Source organism: Pongo pygmaeus, chromosome 1 (assembly GCF_028885625.2).
Source record: "Pongo pygmaeus isolate AG05252 chromosome 1, NHGRI_mPonPyg2-v2.0_pri, whole genome shotgun sequence".
NCBI classification, from domain to species: domain Eukaryota; kingdom Metazoa; phylum Chordata; class Mammalia; order Primates; family Hominidae; genus Pongo; species Pongo pygmaeus.
Window position 1 is genome coordinate 100,223,870 of NC_072373.2, and position 19,466 is coordinate 100,243,335.

General features: G+C 42.2%; 1 protein-coding gene and 1 pseudogene across 3 annotated transcripts; one reads left to right on the forward strand and one right to left on the reverse strand.

The window, feature by feature from the left end:
- Positions 1-580: 580 nt before the first annotated feature.
- LOC129029735 (U2 spliceosomal RNA) lies at positions 581-792 on the reverse strand (annotated as a pseudogene).
- Positions 793-1,551: 759 nt separating this feature from the next.
- ANP32E (acidic nuclear phosphoprotein 32 family member E) lies at positions 1,552-19,070 on the forward strand. 3 transcript variants are annotated; one of them, XM_054474620.2, is made up of 7 exons: positions 1,552-2,004; positions 5,513-5,662; positions 6,759-6,881; positions 8,218-8,383; positions 10,780-10,967; positions 14,314-14,368; positions 16,730-19,070. In XM_054474620.2, exons 1-7 carry the CDS (start codon positions 1,951-1,953, stop codon positions 16,798-16,800), a joined length of 807 nt encoding a protein of 268 aa, XP_054330595.1. In that variant the 5' UTR covers positions 1,552-1,950; the 3' UTR covers positions 16,801-19,070. The 3 variants fall into 3 exon arrangements, with proteins under 3 accessions (XP_054330595.1, XP_054330596.1, XP_054330597.1); XM_054474621.2 differs by having other exon boundaries at positions 1,599-2,004; positions 16,733-19,070; XM_054474622.2 differs by lacking the exons at positions 8,218-8,383; positions 14,314-14,368; positions 16,730-19,070 and having other exon boundaries at positions 1,599-2,004; positions 10,780-10,950.
- The last annotated feature ends 396 nt before the right edge of the window (positions 19,071-19,466 follow it).

Consider the following 19,466-nt stretch of genomic DNA (forward strand, 5'->3'; position numbering starts at 1 on the left):
GGAAAAATAGCAACCAGTTCTGGGAGGCATGGGACTAATTCCCCCACTTTCCACTTCCTTCCCCAAATCATTTGGAATTTATTTGGTTATTTATCCTGAGAATGGTGTAAGGGAATAAGAATGATATAATTTAAGCAAGAGCTAAGAAAAAAGTTAGACCCTCGAGACAAAATTTTAAAAGATAATTCTTTTTATTTTTGAGACAGAGTTTCGCTTTTGCTGTCTAGGCTGGAGTGCAATAGCACGATTTCGGTTCACTGCAACCTCCGCCTCCCGGGTTCAAGCAATTGTCCTGTCTCAGCCTCTGGAGTAGCTGGGATTACAGGCGCACGCCACCACACCCGGCTAATATTTTGTATTTTTTGTAGAGACGAGGTTTCACCATGTTAGTCAGGCTGGTCTCCAACTCCTGACCTCAGGTGATCCAACCGCCTTGGCCTTCCAAAGTGCTGGGATTACAGGTGGAAGCCACCATGCCCGGCCAAAAGATAATTCTTATCCCACTCTTTTATATCCCATCCCACATAGACAGACTGGTTTTTTTTCCTTCTTATGTTTTGAACACTAAATTTTAATCCCGAGGGGGTGCACTGTTCCTGGAGGTACTGTAATACCAGGTCGATGCGTGAAGTGAACAAGCAAGCTCCTGTTCCGTCTTCCTGCTCCCCAAATCCATTTAATATGTTGGACTCGGATAGAAAATATATCAGATATTAAACTGTTAAGAACAGATTGAGAACTGTTAAGAACTGTTAAGAACACTTGATCTTAGCCAAAAGGCAGAGAAGCGATAAACACTTTTAAAAGCACACTTTACCTACAGATTTCCATGGAAACCAACCAAAGGGAAATTAGAGAGGCATCGCGGTGCCATTTCTAAGCTAATAAATGTCTGATTTTCATTAGGCCAGCGTTGTTTTTCCTCCAAGGTCTTAGTGTTTATTACAGCAACAATTAACTCAGTAACAATTCCTCCAGGATAGTTTTATTTAAATATTATTAACTTACATACTTCACCCAACTGCTTTCAAAATTGTTGTCTTTTATGGTGTTAAACTACCATCTTTAAAATCGTGGTTCTAGCTCTGCATCACGGAAGGTCAGTCTCTGTGAAGAGCCTGACCCCAGCAGGACAATGCCACGAAGGCATCTTTTTAATGTGATGCACACGTTGCTGTACACCTTGGCTGCAAAGCAGAGGCTATGCTTTTAAAATGGCCAAGAGCCAGTGCGTGCCGTGTGATGAATTATCAGTATCGCAACTTGGGCACGGAAGGATGCTTTCTCCCTCTTTAACACTAACAACAGAATAAAAAACCAAAAACTAAAAACCAAATCCAACAGACAACGAAACTGTCCGAGTGCCCAGGGAAAGCGCGCCAACTACATAAAGAAAAGTAGGGGGGGTACTGGGATTCAAAATCATTTCTCCGGGACGTACACCCTCCTGGACCTATCAAAATTAACTGCGCGCTTGATCGTAGCCAATAGGTAAGGAGTTTCTGGTCCAGGGCCTCCCTGAAGACTGATAGACATTTACCTAGCCCAATGAAGTAATGCGACGCTGAAGAATCAACCAACACGTTTGGGAGGTGGGTGGAGTGTAGGCCAGGGGGTTGGCGGTGCCGTGTCATGGAGGCTCAGTCTCTCAGCAGCCATTGAAGGGGAAGGAACTGCGGGTGTGTGTGTGTATGTGTGTGTATGTGTGTGCGCGCGTGCGTGCGTGTGTGTGCGCGCGCTAGTGTGTGGACAAGGAGGTGGGGGCAGCTGAGTTAGAGTCCCAACTCTTGGACTCCATTTGCTATTCTCTTCTTTCTCCCCCACACCTATCTGGTGGTAGTGGGCGTTTATATTTGCGTTCCTTTTCATTCATTTCTAAATCTCTTAAAAATTTTGGGTTGGGGGTATTGGGGAAGGCAGGAAAGGGAAAAGAAGGAGCAAGAGGAGGACATGGAGATGAAGAAGAAGATTAACCTGGAGTTAAGGAACAGATCCCCGGAGGAGGTGAGATGACTCAGCCCCCACCCCTTCTCCATCAGTCCTATATTCTGAGGATCGGATTTCTGGTGGTCCTGGGTGGGTGTGCGGGGATGGAGTAATAAGTTAGCCCCCACCCCCCCGGATTAGGGTTGGGGAAATGTTTAATTTTAAGTTTTAAATCATTAAAATCTTCTACTTAAAATGGCGAAGGGTTGAAGTTTCTAGGGGCGTTTTTGTGTGTGCATGGGGGCTTAGCTCCTTTCGGCTTTCATCGAGTCGGGCGTCCTGGCCTCGTGGGGGCGGGAAGCGGGCTGGTGGGGGCGCTCCGCCGCTTCGCTCCCGGCACTCCTCCTCCTGGGGGCCGACGGCGTGGGCGCGACCCCCCAGTCCCACTCGGCCCCTGCCGCAGCCATAGGCGCCTGAGAAGTTAGTCCAACTTTTCTGCAGTGCGGCCAACTCATCTTTTTAGGGGGTGGGCTCCCCCGGCCTGGAGGCCCTGGGCGTCCGACGTCGCGACGGGCGCGGGCTGGGGTCGCTTGCAGGGTTCGCCCACTGTCTGCTCCGGCGGCGCCCACTCCTCCGGGAAGCCGCGCGCGCCGCCCTCTGCCCTTCGCCCGGCGGAATCTGGGTCAGCGGCGGGTTCTCCGACCGCGGGCGAGTTTGGGGACTTGTCGCAGTGACCGGAGGTGGGGAGGGGACGGGAGGCGTAATCCGCTTCTTCCCCCGCCGTGTAACGATATGTGGCACGTCGTGTGGCCGCAACTCTGAATTTGATCCCTGGAGACGGTTTCACAAAACTCAACATAAGGGACGTAGTAGTTTCGTGCTTTAAAGATGGGTTCGCCGAAACTAAATGATGCGCTCTCACTGCTGTCGCCTTAAAGAGACGAGACGGGGTTGGGAGGGGCCACGTGAGGCGGGGTCGCGGTCAACTTTTCGGGGGTCGGGCAGGAGGCGTTTCCGCCTCCTTTTCGAGGTTGCCTCCTCGGCCTCACCTACCCAGGGCGAAGGCGCGAGGACAACGCGGGTTGGGAGACGACCCCTTTTTTCCTTGGGGAGTCCCCGCCCCGTGTGGTGTTTCCCGTCAGTCGGAGCGGCAGGTCGCGAAAGCGGGGCTGGTGGCCAGCGGGGAGCCTCGCAGAGGAAAGCATCAGTCTTGCTGAAATAAACCTACAATTGGAAAGTGAGGGAGTTGTCTGTAGCTGGATCGACCGATTGATAGAAGGATATAACTGGGGTGGTGTCTGTGCAGATCGGCATAGAGGATGAGCAGGGTCTGTCTGGGCTTTCGCGTCCGGCGTGTGGAGTGGCAACTAAGACTTTTTTTTTTTTTTTTTTTTTTTTTTTAAGTGCCTGTTTTCTGAAATTGGCAGGGGCCAGGGAGAGTAAACAGTTGCTTGCTATCAGGATCATCCCGGAGAGAACTTGAAGTTTCTAGAGCTTATTCTTAGAGGCTTCAGGAAAAAGAAAAAGCAAAATCAAACTTTAAAAGCTGTCTCTCACAAGCACACGTTTAGAATACTTTTTGGTGGCTTGGGTTGGAAAATTGAATCCCGCCCCCTCCTCCCCCGCCAGGATTCTTTCACTTAGTGATTGTAGTAATTTCTTTGCCAGTTTTGGGGAGTGCGAGACGTTGCCTTTTTTCAGCTTCTTCCGCTGTGTTGTAATAACGGTCTCTTATATTTGTATAGACAGTTTACAAAGCACTTTTCCCGTTTGTTATTTACTTTCCTCCTTACATACTTGTAAGGTGGATTGTGTTGTTCTAGAATCCAAATTAGCAGACAGTCTCAGGGCAGTGAAATGATTTACACAAGTGGAGGAACTGGTTTTCTGACACCAAATCTAGTAGCCCCCACTCCTCAGCTAAACGGGGAGTCTGAAGACAACCAATTCACGGTCCTGCCGCAAACCAACTGTGACTCTAGGCAAGCCTTTCTTGATCTCTGGGCCATAGTTTCCTCTTCTTCAAAACGGAGCTGAGGATGCTCTCTCTGGCCACAGAAATAATTATGTCAAAATCATATTCAAATAGAGAAGGTGGCATTCCTTGTTGCCAAATTTTAGCCCTCGGGTACCTCAAACAGGTTTTCACATTGGGTATAGAGAACCAGGAACTTCGACCTTTCCCTTAAAGATTAAGTCCATTCAGGCCCACACCAGAAAGTTTGTTACTACAACTCTTACCTAATAGGGAATTCAGCCCCACTCCTTGAGGAATGGGGAAAAGTGCACAGAAATGCTATTATACCAGAGTGGTAGGGAGAAGTAACATTTTGTTAAGAATGTATTGTTCTGGGTGATACTGTTTGGCCTGGATGTGAGAACCAATAACACCCTCTGGGCTGTTCCCAGAGGAGCTTTCTAACATTTCTTCATAAAGGGTAAGGAGGTTTTTTTGAGTTATGATGGTTTTATGAACCAAAGAGAAGGAGGTTTAAACTGAAAAAGTGATTAAACAGTTTCTTCTCTTTGTAGGTTTTTTTTTTTGAGATAGAGTCTCGATCTGTTGCCCAAGCTGGAGTGCAATGGTGTGGCCTTGGCTCACTGCAACCTCCGCTGCCCGGGTTCAAGTGATTCTCCTGCCTCAGCCTCCCGAGTAGCTGGCATTACAGGTGCCCACCATCACGCCCGGCTGATTTTTGTATTTTTAGTAGGGACGAGGTTTCGCTATGTTGGTCAGGCTTGTCTTGATCTCCTAACCTCAAGTGATTCACCTGCCTCAGCTTCCCAAAGTGCTGGGATTACAGGCGTGAGCCCCCGCGCCTGGCACTCTTTGTAGGTTTTAGGGCAGCTCACTTGAATCTTTTCCTGGTAGCTCAGGTACCCGCTCCTTGCATAAATATATTCTCTGATGTTGAGGGTCCTCCTTATCAGGGTCAGAAACAGGTTTCACATGGGAACTTCTTCAAAGTTTGTTTCTTATGCATCAGTGATTTGAAGCAGGCATTGAACTTTAGTACAAGTTTAAATTTAAAAAATGGCCGGGCGAGGTGGCTTATCCCTGTAATCCCAGCACTTTGGGAGGCCGAGGGGGGGGCGGATCACCTGAGGTCAGGAGTTCAAGACTAGCCTGGCCAACATGGCGAAACCCTGTCTCTACTAAAAATACAAAAAAATTAGTTGGGAGTGGTGGCATGCACCTGTAATCCCAGCTACTCGAGAGGCTGAGACAGGAGAATTGCTTGGACCCAGGAGGCGAAGGTTACAGTGAGCCAAGATCATGCCATTGCACTCCAGCCTGGGTAACAGAGCAGACTCCATCTCAAAAAACAGAGAAAAAAAAGAAATTTAAAAGATTACTTATAGTGATGACTTTAGATCGTATATCAGTTTTGGGGGGAAATGAAAAGGATCCGTGTAAGGGGATTGGTGGGGTTTCTGTTGTGTTGTGTTTTGTTTTAACTGACGGGCAATCAAACTGGAGATTGGTGGTTTTAATAGTTACATTTCCAGAGTGTCAAGACCCAGGTCTCTACCTAAACAGATTACAAACTAAAGAATCATTAATTAATGTTTTCCCCTCTTACAGGTGACAGAGTTAGTCCTTGATAATTGCCTGTGTGTCAATGGGGAAATTGAAGGCCTGAATGACACTTTCAAAGAACTAGAATTTCTGAGTATGGCTAATGTGGAACTAAGTTCGCTGGCCCGGCTTCCCAGCTTAAATAAACTTCGAAAAGTAAGTTGGCATTTACATGAAGCATCATGATTTCAATGCCACGGCCATTATGTCTAGTGTTTGGCCAAATGGAATGACCATTCTGCTTGCTAATTAGAAGTTTTAAGTTTCTAGAGATAAGAAAAAGTTATATAGGATTTTGAGAATCAGCTCTAATACTGCTTTTATAAATTTATTTATTTATTTATTTTTGAGACAGGGTCTTACTCTGTCGCCCAGGCTAGAGTGCTGTGGCGAGATCTTGGCTCATTGCAGCCTCTGCCTCCCAAGCTCAAGCATCCTACCACCTCAGCCTCCCGAGTAGCTGAGACTACAGGCATGCGCCACCACACCTGGCTAATTTTTGTATTTTTTGCAGAGACAGGGTTTCACCATGTTGTCCAGACTGGTTTCAAATTCCTGGGCTCCAGTCATCCTCCTGCCTTGGCCTCCCACAGTGCTGGGATTAGAGGAGTGAGCCTCTGTGCCCGGCCTAGAAATTTAAATCTAATAGTGGAATTGCCTTATAATATGAATTTGGATTTAATATATACCAAATATTTTTCTCTACATCATGAAATCCAAATGTAGTACAACTGGAATCCAAGCTGGGTTAAGAGCCCATTATGTAGGTGTTCTAATACATTATTTGGCAGATGTAGAAAGGGATTTGGAAATTAATGATCTGTAGTGATAGTTTCTTGAAGCCAGAGAGAATGACAGTTTTTTTTTCTTCAAATTGATATACTTTAAAAATCTTTGATATGCCAGGCACGGTGGCTCATGCCTGTAATCCCAGCACTTTGGGAGGCCGAGGCGGGTGGATCACCTGAGGTCAGGAGTTCAAGACCAGCCTGGCCAACATGGTGAAACCCCATCTGTACCAAAAATACAAAAATTAGCTGGGTGTGGTGGCGGGCACCTGTAATCCCAGTTGCTTGGAAGGCTGAGGCAGGAGAATTTGCTTGAACCCAGGAGGCGGAGGTTGCAGTGAGTGGAGATCGCACCACTGCACGCCAGCCTGGGCGACAGAGTGAGACTACATTTCAAAAAAAAAAAAAATGTTTGATATGATACTTTTACCATTCTTTGTTTTCTTCCTTTGTTGAATGTATAGTTGGAGCTTAGTGATAATATAATTTCTGGAGGCTTGGAAGTCCTGGCAGAGAAATGTCCAAATCTTACCTACCTCAATCTGAGTGGAAACAAAATAAAAGATCTCAGTACAGTAGAAGCTCTGGTAAGTGGAATGGTTTTGTCTCTGGACTTGCTTTTTTTGGTTAAATTTTCTGAGATTTGTTTGTGTCTATTAATTTCTATTTAACTCTTAAAACATGAATTTTTTGTATGTTGTGATCTAGGCAGTTACTGCTTTTGTTTCTTTTAGACTAAAATATTCAGTTGAATTTTTTAAGTCAATGAGAAATTTATTTTATCATCAACTTCAGGAGTTGACTATCTGGTTTTAACATTTCCAGTTTTTTTTTTTTTTTAACCTTCTTTCATTCTTTTTCCTTCCTTCTTGATTATTTTTTGAGTATTTTATTATTTGTCCCCTTCTTTCCTGGTTTGAGGGAAGCAAAAGAAAAAGTGACATGCTGAAAATTATTGTTCTGATTTTGAAAAAAGATTGGAGGCTGGGCACAGTGGTTTATGTCTGTAATCCCAGCACTTTGAGAGGCAGAGGTGGGAGGATTGCTTGAGTCCAGGAGTTTGAGACCAACCTGGGCAACATAGTGAGACCCTGTCTCTACAAAAAAAAAAAAAAAAAAAAAAAAAAATTAGCAAGGTGAGCTGGTTGTGCTTGATATAATAACCCTTCATTATAAAACTCGAAAAATACAAAAATCATTCTCAATTTCAAATATATATTTTCTGGATCATAAATTAAAAAGAAATGATGTGGTCGGGCACGGTGGCTCGTGCCTGTAATCCCAGCACTTTGAGAGGCTGAGGTGAGTGGATCATGAGGTCAGGAGATCGAGACCATCCTGGCCAACATGGTAAAACCCTGTCTCTACTAAAAATACAAAAATGAGGCCGGGCGCGGTGGTTCACGCCTGTAATCCTAGCACTTTGGGAGGCCGAGGCAGGCAGATCACCTGAGGTCGGGAGTTCGAGACCAGCCTGACCAATGTGGAGAAACCCCGTCTCTAATAAAAATACAAAATTAGCTGTGTGTGGAGGCGCATGCCTGTAATCCCAGCGACTCGGGAGGCTGAGGCAGGAGAATCGCTTGAACCCAGGAGGCGGAGGTGTGGTGAGCTGAGATCGTGCCATTGCACTCCAGCCTGAGCAACAAGAGCAAAAAGTCCGTCTCAGCAAAACAGAACAAAACAAAAACACAAAAATTAGCTGGGCATGGTGGTGCGCACCTGTAGTCCCAGCTACTCGGGAGGCTGAGGCAAGAGAATCGCTTGAACCCGGGAGGCAGAGGTTGCAGTGAGCGGAGATCTCGGCGCTGTATTCCAGCTGGCAACAGAGCTAGACTCCGTCTCAAAAAAAAAAAAAAAAAGAAAAAAGAAATAACGTGGTATTTTAAATCTTGAATGTAAGTTTTAACTTTACTTTTCCAGCAAAATCTTAAAAATTTGAAAAGTCTTGACCTGTTTAACTGTGAGATCACAAACCTTGAAGATTATAGAGAAAGTATTTTTGAACTGCTGCAGCAAATCACATACTTAGATGGATTTGATCAGGAGGATAATGAAGCGCCGGACTCTGAAGAGGAGGATGATGAGGGTAATCATTCTTAATACTCATACGTGTGTCATAATTATAGCCTCTGCTGTAGCTGTTCAAATTAGATTGGGCCTGGAAATTTAGGTGTGAAAAAAAAATCTACAACAAGATATTAGTAAGACAAGAAAAAATTAAAAACCCATAGCTCTAGCCAGTATTTCTTCTTTCAGATTTCCTATAGTTTTGGGGAATTTAATGACTATTATAACATGAAGCTCTGTGAAATTTTATATTTGTAGAAACCTCTTAAATAGTATTTTTTTTTTAAAAACAATACTTTTTTTTTTTTGGTTAATAAAAGTGGCAACCTCTTAAATAGTATTTTTTTTTTTTTAAAACAACCACTTGTAATAGCTGAAAAGTAGAAACAACCCAAGTGTCTATCAACTGATGAACAGAATTTTTTTTTTTTTTATGTTGAGATGGAGTTTTGCTCTTATTGCCCATGCTAGAGTGCAGTGGCGCAATCTTGGCTCACTGCAACCTCCGCCTTCCGGTTTCAAGCAATTCTCCTGCCTCAGCCTCCCAAGTTGCTGGGATTACAGGTGCCCGCCACCACTCCCAGCTAATTTTTTTGTATTTTTAGTAGAGACGGGGTTTCACCATGTTGGTCAGGCTGGTCTCGAACTGCTGACCTCGTGATCCACCTGCCTCAGCCTCCTAAAGTGCTGGGATTACCAGCATGAGCCACCACGCCCCGGCCCGATGAACAGATTTTAAAAATGTGGTTTATCTATACAGTGCAATATTATTCTGCCATGAATATGAATGAAGTAGTGATACATGCCACATGAATGAACCTTGAAAATGTTTTTCTACGTGAAAGGAGAGAGACACAAAAGGCCATGTATTGTTTGACTTCATTTATATGGAAAGTTCATGGGAAGCCGAGGCAGGAGAATTGCTTGAACCCGGGAGGCGAAGGTTGCAGTGAGCTGAGATCGTGTCACTGCACTGTAGCCTGAGTGACAGAGTTAGACTCTGTCTCAAAAACAAAACAAAAAAACAAACAAAAAACCATATATATACATATATGTATAAAACCATATATATATATAAAACCATATATATATAACCATATATAACCATATATATATATATATATATATATATATATGGTTCAGAATAGGCAGAAACTTCAGGATAGGCAAATCCATTGAGACAGAAAGTAGATTATTGGTTGATTGATGCTGGGGGAGACGAAAATGGGAGAGTGACTGCCTATGGGTATGGGATTACTTTTTGAGGGCTGAAAAATAATCTAGAATTATATTGTGAGCATACAGTTTTAGGTAAGTGGATGACTAACAGATGAGATGACAGAATAGCTGTTAGTAATGGGATACTGCTCGTTATTATTGAGTGAAAACTTCTTCATTGTAAAAAGAAATTTGACAGATAAATACTGTTATAAAATGATGAAATGATAGATAAGCAGATTTATTTTTTATTTTAGATTAAGGGGGCACATGTGCAAGTTTATTCCATGGGTGCATTGCATGATGCTGAGGTTTGGTCTTCTACTGATCCTCATCTCACCCAAATAGTGAACGTAGTGCCTAATAGGTAGTTCTTCAGCCACCCTCCTTCCCCTCTTTTGAAGTTTCCAGTGTCTGTTCCCATCTTTATGTCCCTGTGTCCCCAGTGTTTAACTCCTGCTTGTAAGAGTGAGCATGCAGTATTTGGTTTTTTGTTTCTGCATTAATCCACTTAGGATGATGGCCCCCAGCTGTATCTATGTTGCTGCAAAGGACATGATTTCATTCTTTCTTTATAGCTGTGTAGTATTCCATCATGTGTATGTTCTACATTTTCTTTATCCAGTCCACCATTGATGGGCACCTAGGTTGGTTCCATGTCTTTGATATTGTGAATAGTGCTGTGGTGAACATACAAGTGCATGTATCTTTTTGGTAGAATGATTTACTTTCCTTTGGGTATATACCCAGTAATGGGATTGCTGGGTCGAATGGTAGTTGTATTTTTAGTTCTTTGAGAAATTTCCAAACTGCTTTTCATAGTGGCTGAACTAATTTACATTCCCACCAACAGTGTATAAGCATTTCCTTTTCTCTGCAGCCTCTCCAACATCTCACAAGCAAAGTTTTGAAGTGTTCACAAAGTAAAACAAACTTTAGTGCATGCAATATTTTCATGAGAATCTAGATATATATTGGATACCAGTATTTAGAAGCCATACTTCTCGCATTTGGTTTGTAGGTATAACTAGAAATGTTGTGAAACAGAAATCTTAAAAAAAAAAAAGTATCGCTCTGAGTTACTTTCCACCTATTGGCTTACAAGTTTGAAGTGACTGGGCAAGGGTAAAAAGCATCAACATCCTAGGAAGAAACATTTACCCAGTCATTTACTCATCTTTAAATGATTTTTTAAAGATGGAGATGAAGATGATGAAGAGGAAGAGGAAAATGAAGCTGGTCCACCGGAAGGATATGAGGAAGAGGAGGAGGAAGAGGAAGAGGAGGATGAGGATGAGGATGAAGATGAAGATGAAGCAGGTTCAGAGTTGGGAGAGGGAGAAGAGGAAGTGGGCCTCTCATACTTAATGAAAGAAGAAATTCAGGTGAATACACACTTCTTACCTACACTGAAAATTAATTTCTAGGCATAGGACTAAGTACTATATAAAGTATGTTTTGTGGCAATCTGAGAGTTGTTTCTAAGTTGTGGGTGTGCGTATGTCTATCCACCTGTCTTTTTTTTCATTGTCCTCCACCCCAAACTATATCCAGATAATCATAAACACCTATTGATTTTACCTCCCAGATAACTTTCAAATCTGTTATAGCCTCAATGGCATGGTATGGTGGAAACATTTTACAAATGTCTGTGAACCTCAATTTCTGCATTTATAAAACAGATTAGGCCAGGCATGGTGGCTCACACCTGTAATCCCAGCACTTTTGGAGGCTGAGACAAGTGGATCATGAGGTCAGGAGTTCGAGACCAGCCTGGCCAACATGAGTGGGGAAACCCCGTATCTACTAAAAATACAAAAATTAGCTGGGCATGATGGCACACACCTCTAGTCCCAGCTAATCGTGAGACTGAGGCCGAGAATCACTTGAACTCAGGAGGCAGAGATTGCAGTGAGCTGAGATTGTGCCTCTGCACTCCAGCCTGGGCAATAGAGCAAGACTGTCTCAAAAAAAAAAAAAAAAAAAACCGGTTATATCAACCTCATAGGATTAAGGATTTAACAAAATAATCTATGTAAAGAATATAGTCCCTGGCACATTATAGGCACTCAAGAAAACTTAAGTTTCTTTCTCTTAATTATCTCTTGCTTATACTTTTGTAGTAGCTTTCTAAATAGTCTCTCTGAATACAGCATCACCACTTAGGAGTATTCTCCACAGTGCTGCCTGTTTAGTCTAATGCAAATGTGATTATACATCAGCCTTCTTGAAACCCTTTAATGTTTTCCTCTTGCCCCCAAGACATACAAGGCCTTTCATTTCTGGCCTTTGCTTCCTTCTTCTTCTTTTTTTTTTTTTTGACACAGTCTCACTCTGTTGCCCAGGCTGGAGTGCAGTGGTGCGATCTTGACTCACTGCAACCTCTGCCTCCCAGGCTCAAGCAATCCTCTCACCTCAGCCTCCCAAGTAGCTGGGACTACAGGCACACGCCACCACGCCTGGCTAATTTTTGTATTTTTGTAGAGACAGGGTTTCACCGTGTTGGCCAGGCTGGTCTTGAATTATCCACCCTCAAATTATCCACCCACCTTGGCATCCCACAGTGCTGGGATTACAGGCATGAGCCACTGTGCCCGGCTCCTGCTTTCTCCTCCAGCTTCATCTCCCTCGATTCCAAATTAAATGATCACACCAAGCTATTTTACCTTTATGGCTGTGTATGAATACGTTGTTCACTCTATCTGAAATGAGCCTCTGATGAACTTTTTGTTTTTTGCTGAGTGAAGCTTGTGAAGTGCACTGATTTTATTTACAACTCCATGGAATTTTACATATGCATGTACTTGTGCAACCACCACCCAAATCATGCTTTGTGAATTCTTATCTTTACAAACCTAACTCTGCAGTTGCCTCATCATTGAAACTTTCTATATTTTTTCTTAGGCAGTCACTCCTCCATCTGTTACCTCTGAATCGTGATCAGAATTCTATTGCCTACAGACACTTGTAAAATCATTTGGCCACTTCCTGCTAAGTGGTGAGCTCCTTAAGGGGAGTGCCACTCACCTTTGTATCTTAGCATCTAGTACACTGACTGGTACATGGTAGGCTCATGGGAAATGTCAGTTGACTAGAACAAGTTATCTGTAGCCCCTGGGAGTTTAGGTTAGTTATTTTCTCCCAATGTTAAATTGAAGTTTATTTTAAAAACTCATAATTTAAAGTATTTTTTATTATTAAAAATAACATCTCTTATTTAGACTGGGAATTGTTAATATTTGTTCTAATGAGTTTTGCATTGGTTAGATACATAATATAAACGATCAATGACATATTTTCTGATGAAACTAGTATGGAAAAAATAGGATTTATATTCATTTGGGGTCTTGGTGAGGTAGGAGCTATATATAATGAAGAACAGAACTTTAAGTGTTCTTTTTTTTTTTCTTTTTTGAGACGGAGTTTTGTTCTTGTTGCCCAGGCTGGAGTGGGTGGTGCAATTTCGGTTCACTGCCACCTCTGCCTCCTGGGTTCAAGCGATTCTCCTGCCTCACTCTCCTGAGTAGCTGGGATTACAGGTGCCTACCACCACACCTGGCTAATTTTTTGTATTTTTAGTAGACACAGGGTTTCACTGTGTTGGCCAGGCTGGTCTTGAACTCCTGACCTCAGGTGATCCACCTGCCTCAGCCTCCCAAAGTGCTGGGATTACAGGTGAGCCGCTGCTCCTGGCCCCACCTTTTCTTTTTTTAACGAACAAATTCTGCAACAAAAGCCACATTCAGTCTTCCCCTTTTTCTCTTGTCTTTCCTTCTTCAGTTTAGTCTGCAGTTTTTCCTGATTTTCATTGTGTTCCTTTTTATGCTTTTTGCTATCTCATCTATTCCTTTCGCTCCTTATAGCTTACTGGTATTCTGGTATGGAGATGCTTTATTTCAACTGATTGTATAAGAATGATTTCTGATACAAGAATTAGGCAGTTGGCCAGGTGCAGTGGCTCACGCCTGTAATCCCACCATTTTGGGAGGCTGAGGCAGGCGGGTCACTTGAGGTCAGGAGTTTGAGACCAGTCTGACCAACATGGAGAAACCTTGTCTCTACTAAAAATACAAAATTAGCTGGGCGTGGTGGCGCATGCCTGTAATCCCAGCTAATCGAGAGGCCGAGGCAGGAGAATCGCTTGAACCTAGGAGGCGGAGTTTGCGGTGAGCCGAGATCACGCCATTGCACTTCAGCCTGGGCAACATGAGTGAAACTCTGTCTCAAAAAAAAAGAAAAAAAAAGGAAAGAGAAAAAAAACTACAGATTTAGTTAGGTTTATTTATTTTTTTTTTTTGAGATGAAGCCTTGCTTTTGTCTCCTAGGCTGGAAGCGGGATCTCAGCTCACTGCAACCTCTGCCTCTGAGATTCATGCGATTCTCCTATGTCAACCTCTCGAGTAGCTGGGATTACAGGCGCCTGCCACCATGCCTGGCTAGTTTTTGTATTTTTAGTAGAGATAGGGTTTCACCATGTTGGCCATGCTGGTCTGGAACTCCTGACCTCAGGTCATCCGCCCGCCTCGGCCTCCCAAAGTACTGGGATTACAGGTGTGAGCCACTGCGCCCGGCCCTTTGGTTAGGTTTTAAAAAGGACCTTTATAAGAATGGCAGAGGTTGTCAAAACACAGAATAACCATAGTTTCTTTGCTCTTGTTGGAATATATTACAAGAAAGAGTGAAAAATCCATATGATTTTTTAATTTTCAAACTGAATATTTGAATTTCAAGGATGAAGAAGATGATGATGACTATGTTGAAGAAGGAGAAGAAGAGGAAGAAGAGGGTGAGTTACATTAGCCATAAACAAATTCTAAAATTAAAGACATAGTCATTTTTTATACACTTTATTTATATTTCATACACTTTAAAGAATGAGCCTATAATGCCAAGTTTTACTGATCCCTTTGATTTTGCTTTATCATAGAGTGCCTTCAAAGTTATAAAAGTTTTTTTTTTTTTTAAGAGTAATTGTCTTAGGGCACTCATTAATTCATAACTCATAAACAGCTTATAACATTTATTTTAAAAACAAATGAAGAGATGAATGGAACCTTGAGCTCAATTTATTATTTTTATAGAGTCTCATTTTGGAGAGAGTGAAGCCTTATCTTATAAGAGAGGAGCAGTTGAACTCCAGATAATTAGTGCTCTTTTTAGATTTGTTTTCTAGGCCTTTAAAAATTTATATATATATATATACATATATATATTTTTGTTTGTTTGTTTCTTTGTTTGAAACAGGGTCTTTGTTACCCAGGCTGGAGTGCAGTGATGCAATCACAGCTCACTGCAGTCTCAATCTCCTTGGGCTCAGGTGATCCCCCCATCTCAGCCTCCCAAGTAGCTGGGACTACAGGCACATACCATCACACCCGGCTAATTTCTGTATCTTTTTTTTTTTTTAGAGATGGGGTTTCGCCATATTGCCCAGGCTGTGTTGTTGAACTCTGGGTTCAAGCGATCTGCCCACCCCAGCCTCCCAAAGTGCTGGGATTGTAGATGTGAGCCACCATGGCCAACCAATATTTTTATTTTATTTTATTTTATTTTATTTTGAGACGGAGTCTCGCTCTGTCACCCAGGCTGGAGTGCAGTGGCGCGATATCAGCTCACCGCCAGCTCCGCCTCCCGGGTTCACGCCATTCTCCTGCCTCAGCCTTCCGAGCAGCTGGGACTACAGGTGCCCGCCACCGCGCCCGGCTAATTTTTTGTATTTTTAGTAGAAATGGGGTTTCACCATGTTAGCCAGGTTGGTCTCGATCTCCTGACCTCGTGATCCGCCTGCCTCGGCCTCCCAAAGTGCTGGGATTACAGGTGTGAGCCACCGCACCCAGCCTATTTTATTTCATTTTATTGTTTTGAGACAGGGTCTCTGTCAGCAGTGAGTGCAGTGGGGCAATCATAGCTCACTGCACCCTCGACCTCCTAGGCTTAAGCAATCCTTCCACCTCAGCCTCTTCCAAAGTAGCTGAGACTACAGGTGCCCACCACCACACCTTGCTAATTTTTGTGTTTTTTGTATAGATGGGGTCTCACCGTTGCCCGGGCTGGTCTTGAACTCCTGGGCCCAACTGATCCTCTTGCCTTGGCCTTCCAAAGTGCTAGGATTATAAATGTGAGCCACTGCACCCAGCCTCAAAATAATTTTTAAAATTTACTAACAATTGCATTGATGTCAAGCCCTTGGTTTCTTAATCTGTACTTCATGATGTGGCCACAAGGGTGCATAGCAAACTGTAATTATGGATTTCTAAGCCTGTTAAGTCTGTTTTCAACCTACTCAAATTTAAAGAAATTCAGAGAGGAAACTTGAAGTATAATTTCCTTCCTTCCTTCCCTCCCTCCCTCCCTTCCTTCCTTCCTTTCTTCCTCCCACCCTCCTTCCTTTCCTCCCTCCCTCCTTCCTTTCCTCCCTCCCTCCCTTCCTCTCTTCCTCTCTTAGCCTGCCCTCCCTCCCTCTTTTGAGACAGTCTCGCTCTGTCGCTCAGACTGGAGTGCAGTGGTGCAATCTCGGCTCACTGCAGCCTCCGCCTCCCGGGTTCAAATGATTCTCCTGCCCCAGCCTCCCAGGTGGCTGGGACTACAGGCGCCTGCCACCATACCCAGCTAATTTTTATATTTTTAGTAGAGATGGGGGGTTTACCCTATTGGCCAGGCTGGTCTCCAACTCCTGACCTCAAGTGATCCGCTTGGCTCGGCCTCCCAAAGTATTGGAATTACTGGTGTGAGCCACCTTGCCTGGCCAATTTTCTTCTGCCTTAACTTTTTTTTTTTTTTTTTTTTGAGACAAAGTTTTGCTCGGTTGCCCAGGCTAGAGTGCAGTGGTGCGATCTTGGCTCACTGGAACCTCTGCCTTCCAGGTTCATGGAATTCTTCCTCAGCCTCTGGAGTAGCTGGGATTACAGGCGCCCGCCACCACGCCTGGCTAATTTTTTGTATTTTTAGTAGAGATGGGGTTTCACCTTGTTGGCCAGGCCTCAAGTGATCCATCCACCTCAGCCTTCCAAAGTGCTGGGATTACAGGTGTGAGCCACTGCGCTAGGCCCTGCCATTAACTTTTCACTAAGATTCAAAACTTTGTAATGTAACCAATCCTAATTTGTTAAAATTAAGCATTTTGCATTTTTTCTTTCCACTCTTTAAGAAGAAGGAGGTCTTCGAGGGGAGAAGAGGAAACGAGATGCTGAAGATGATGGAGAGGAAGAAGATGACTAGATCATTCTAAGACCAGATTCTCTAATGTTTCTGGGTGTGCAATAGAGTGATCACATCTTTGTTTATTCATGTACGATAGCTATCCCTACAGAAGATAATGTGTAACTTTTTATAGGAAAAGTGTGGTTTTACTATTTTTGCCTTATCATTCCAAATAAGAACTAGTCTGTTAATGATCATATTGTATGTAGAGAAAAATTTTCATTGACTCCCATTGTGGAATTCCCTAGCAATTTATTTAGACTTAATTTTTTAAATTCAAGCTTACTGTATTAGTCATTTTTAGCCCATAATTAAAACATGATCACTTTTACACAGGTGTAGTATGGTGCATTTCATTCTTTATTTATAAATTAACTGAAATTACAGTTTGCTATAATATAAAATGACAATAGTCTCTTGAGTTGTAAGTTGGTTATTTTTTTAGAGGTGATCCAGGGATCTTTAGTTTGAAGGCAGTTACCTTTTTTTTTTTTTGACTAAGAGTGTTTGGCTGCTTTTTTATCACAAGTAACTTGGAAAATAGAAGCAGAATAGTAAAGGTTCTATTCAGCAACATAGTTCACGGATTTTGTGGAGGTTCTATTCAGTAATATGGTTCATGATTTAGTGGTGACTGATAAGATTTTATTTTTGAAGGAAAAATTGCTTATACTAAGTCCAGAGACATGCAGGTGAGCCCTTTTGTCAGGCTGCAAATCATGACGTGCCGATGGTTGTTTATTTTGTTTTGTTTTTAGGTGTGCATTCTTTTTCTTCTTAGCAATTCCTTTATGATCACCTTCCCTTCTTGTTTCACTCCCTCCCGCTCTCTCAAAAGAAAGTTGGGAAACTTGTGAAACCCAGGAAAACCTTTAGTCTTATACCTCAACTACCTTTCAGTCCTGTCTGGGTTTTAAATAAGTGAAGTGGAAGAAATTGAGTATTTTCTGACATAAGAATATATTATCAATACAGTTTTATGCAGTAAGCTCTGCTTACCATAAATGTTTCTTGGTTGACAACATCTAAGACAATATTAGTAGGATGAAGAAAGAAAAGCAGGGGCGCTTTTGGAAGCAGTGTTAGTGTTCCTCAAAAGTCAGAACAATTGCCTGTTGATATATTAATAAGACATTAAGGTCAAATTTTAATGTTGGCCTCTCAAATGATTTGGATACCACTCTGCAAAGTATTTCTAACCTTTAATTCCCAGTTTTAAAGCAGATATAATAATAGCATTTAATTGGAATATACTAGGCAGCTGGAAAAGTATTTGAAACTAAATCAACATTAAAATTAAGATTTGTTTTCAAGTGGATGTCCATTAAAAGTAGAAAAATATTTGGGATAAGTGAGTGTGTGTTTCCTTACATGGCTACTAAATAAAATATAATGAGTATACAAGTATATTTCCTCTTTTGCTATGGAGGCTCCATGTTCAAGGCAATGGCTTTTTAAATCTTAGCTATCTAAAATTTTTTCCCTTTGTTTTGAATATTTGTAAGTTTTTAAAAAGTTAGTGTCAGCAAATTAATTGAAGTTATGCTTCTATACTGGGACATATTTAAATACTGAGTATAGTACTGCTGCTACTGCTTCTACAGTGTAAAATGTATGACTTGGTGTTTTAAAGTAAAAATTATGATGTTACTTGTGGAGAAACTAAAAATGTTGTACAACTGACTGAAATAAAACCCTTGGGATAAGTTTAGTGAGGGGATTGGAATCCCCAAAAAACTAACATTTTTCTTCTGCTTTTAAAAACTGAAATTCCCTGTTCTAGTTCCTAACAATTGTCATTACATACTATGCCAGATTACAAAATACTTATTTTTAAAATGAAATCTATATATTGACTTTCTTATCAATCATCTTACTGTGCAATCAAAATTAGAGTACTTTGGTTTGAAAACAACACTTAGAGCCTCCAGGTAACTTTTAAGACTTATTTAGCTTTGTGGGTGGTATTTTCATGCAAATAAGTAAGGGTGGGTTTTATATTTTGTAGAAGTTTTCGGTCCTATTTTAATGCTCTTTGTATGGCAGTATGTATATAGTGTGTTAAGTTCCTCAAGAATCTCCTTAAAAACTTTGAAGTTAATACTTTTGTGCAACTGTGTTTTGAATAAAGCCATGACAGTGTTAAAAACAAACAAAAAAATTTGCAGTACTCCTGATTATTCTTTTATTGTTTTTGACTGTTCCCTGTTTTTTTCTGTGACTGCTGTAACTTAAAGTTTTTGAAGCTGAATTGCTTCCAATAAATTGAAGATTTGTTATAATGATTAGTTTCAGTGTATAACATTCACTTTTTCAACAATACCATTAGCGGCTTCGAAGGTCTTTTTAAAAAGTAACAGCTTGAAAGTTAACTGATTTAAATACTTGGATGTGATATAAGGCATTACAATTTATTTATTTTTGAGATGGAATCTTGCTGTATCGCCAGGCTGGAGTGCAATGGCGCGATCTTGACTCACTGCAACCTCTGCTTCCCGGGTTCAAGCGATTCCCCTGCCTTAGCCTCCTGAGTAGCTGGGACTACAGGCATGCGCCACCATGCCTGGCTAATTTTTGTATTTTAGTAGAGACAGGGTTTCACCATGTTGGCCAGGATGGTCTCGATCTCCTGACCTCATGATCTGCCTGCCTCAGCCTCCCAAAGTGCTGGGATTATGGGCATG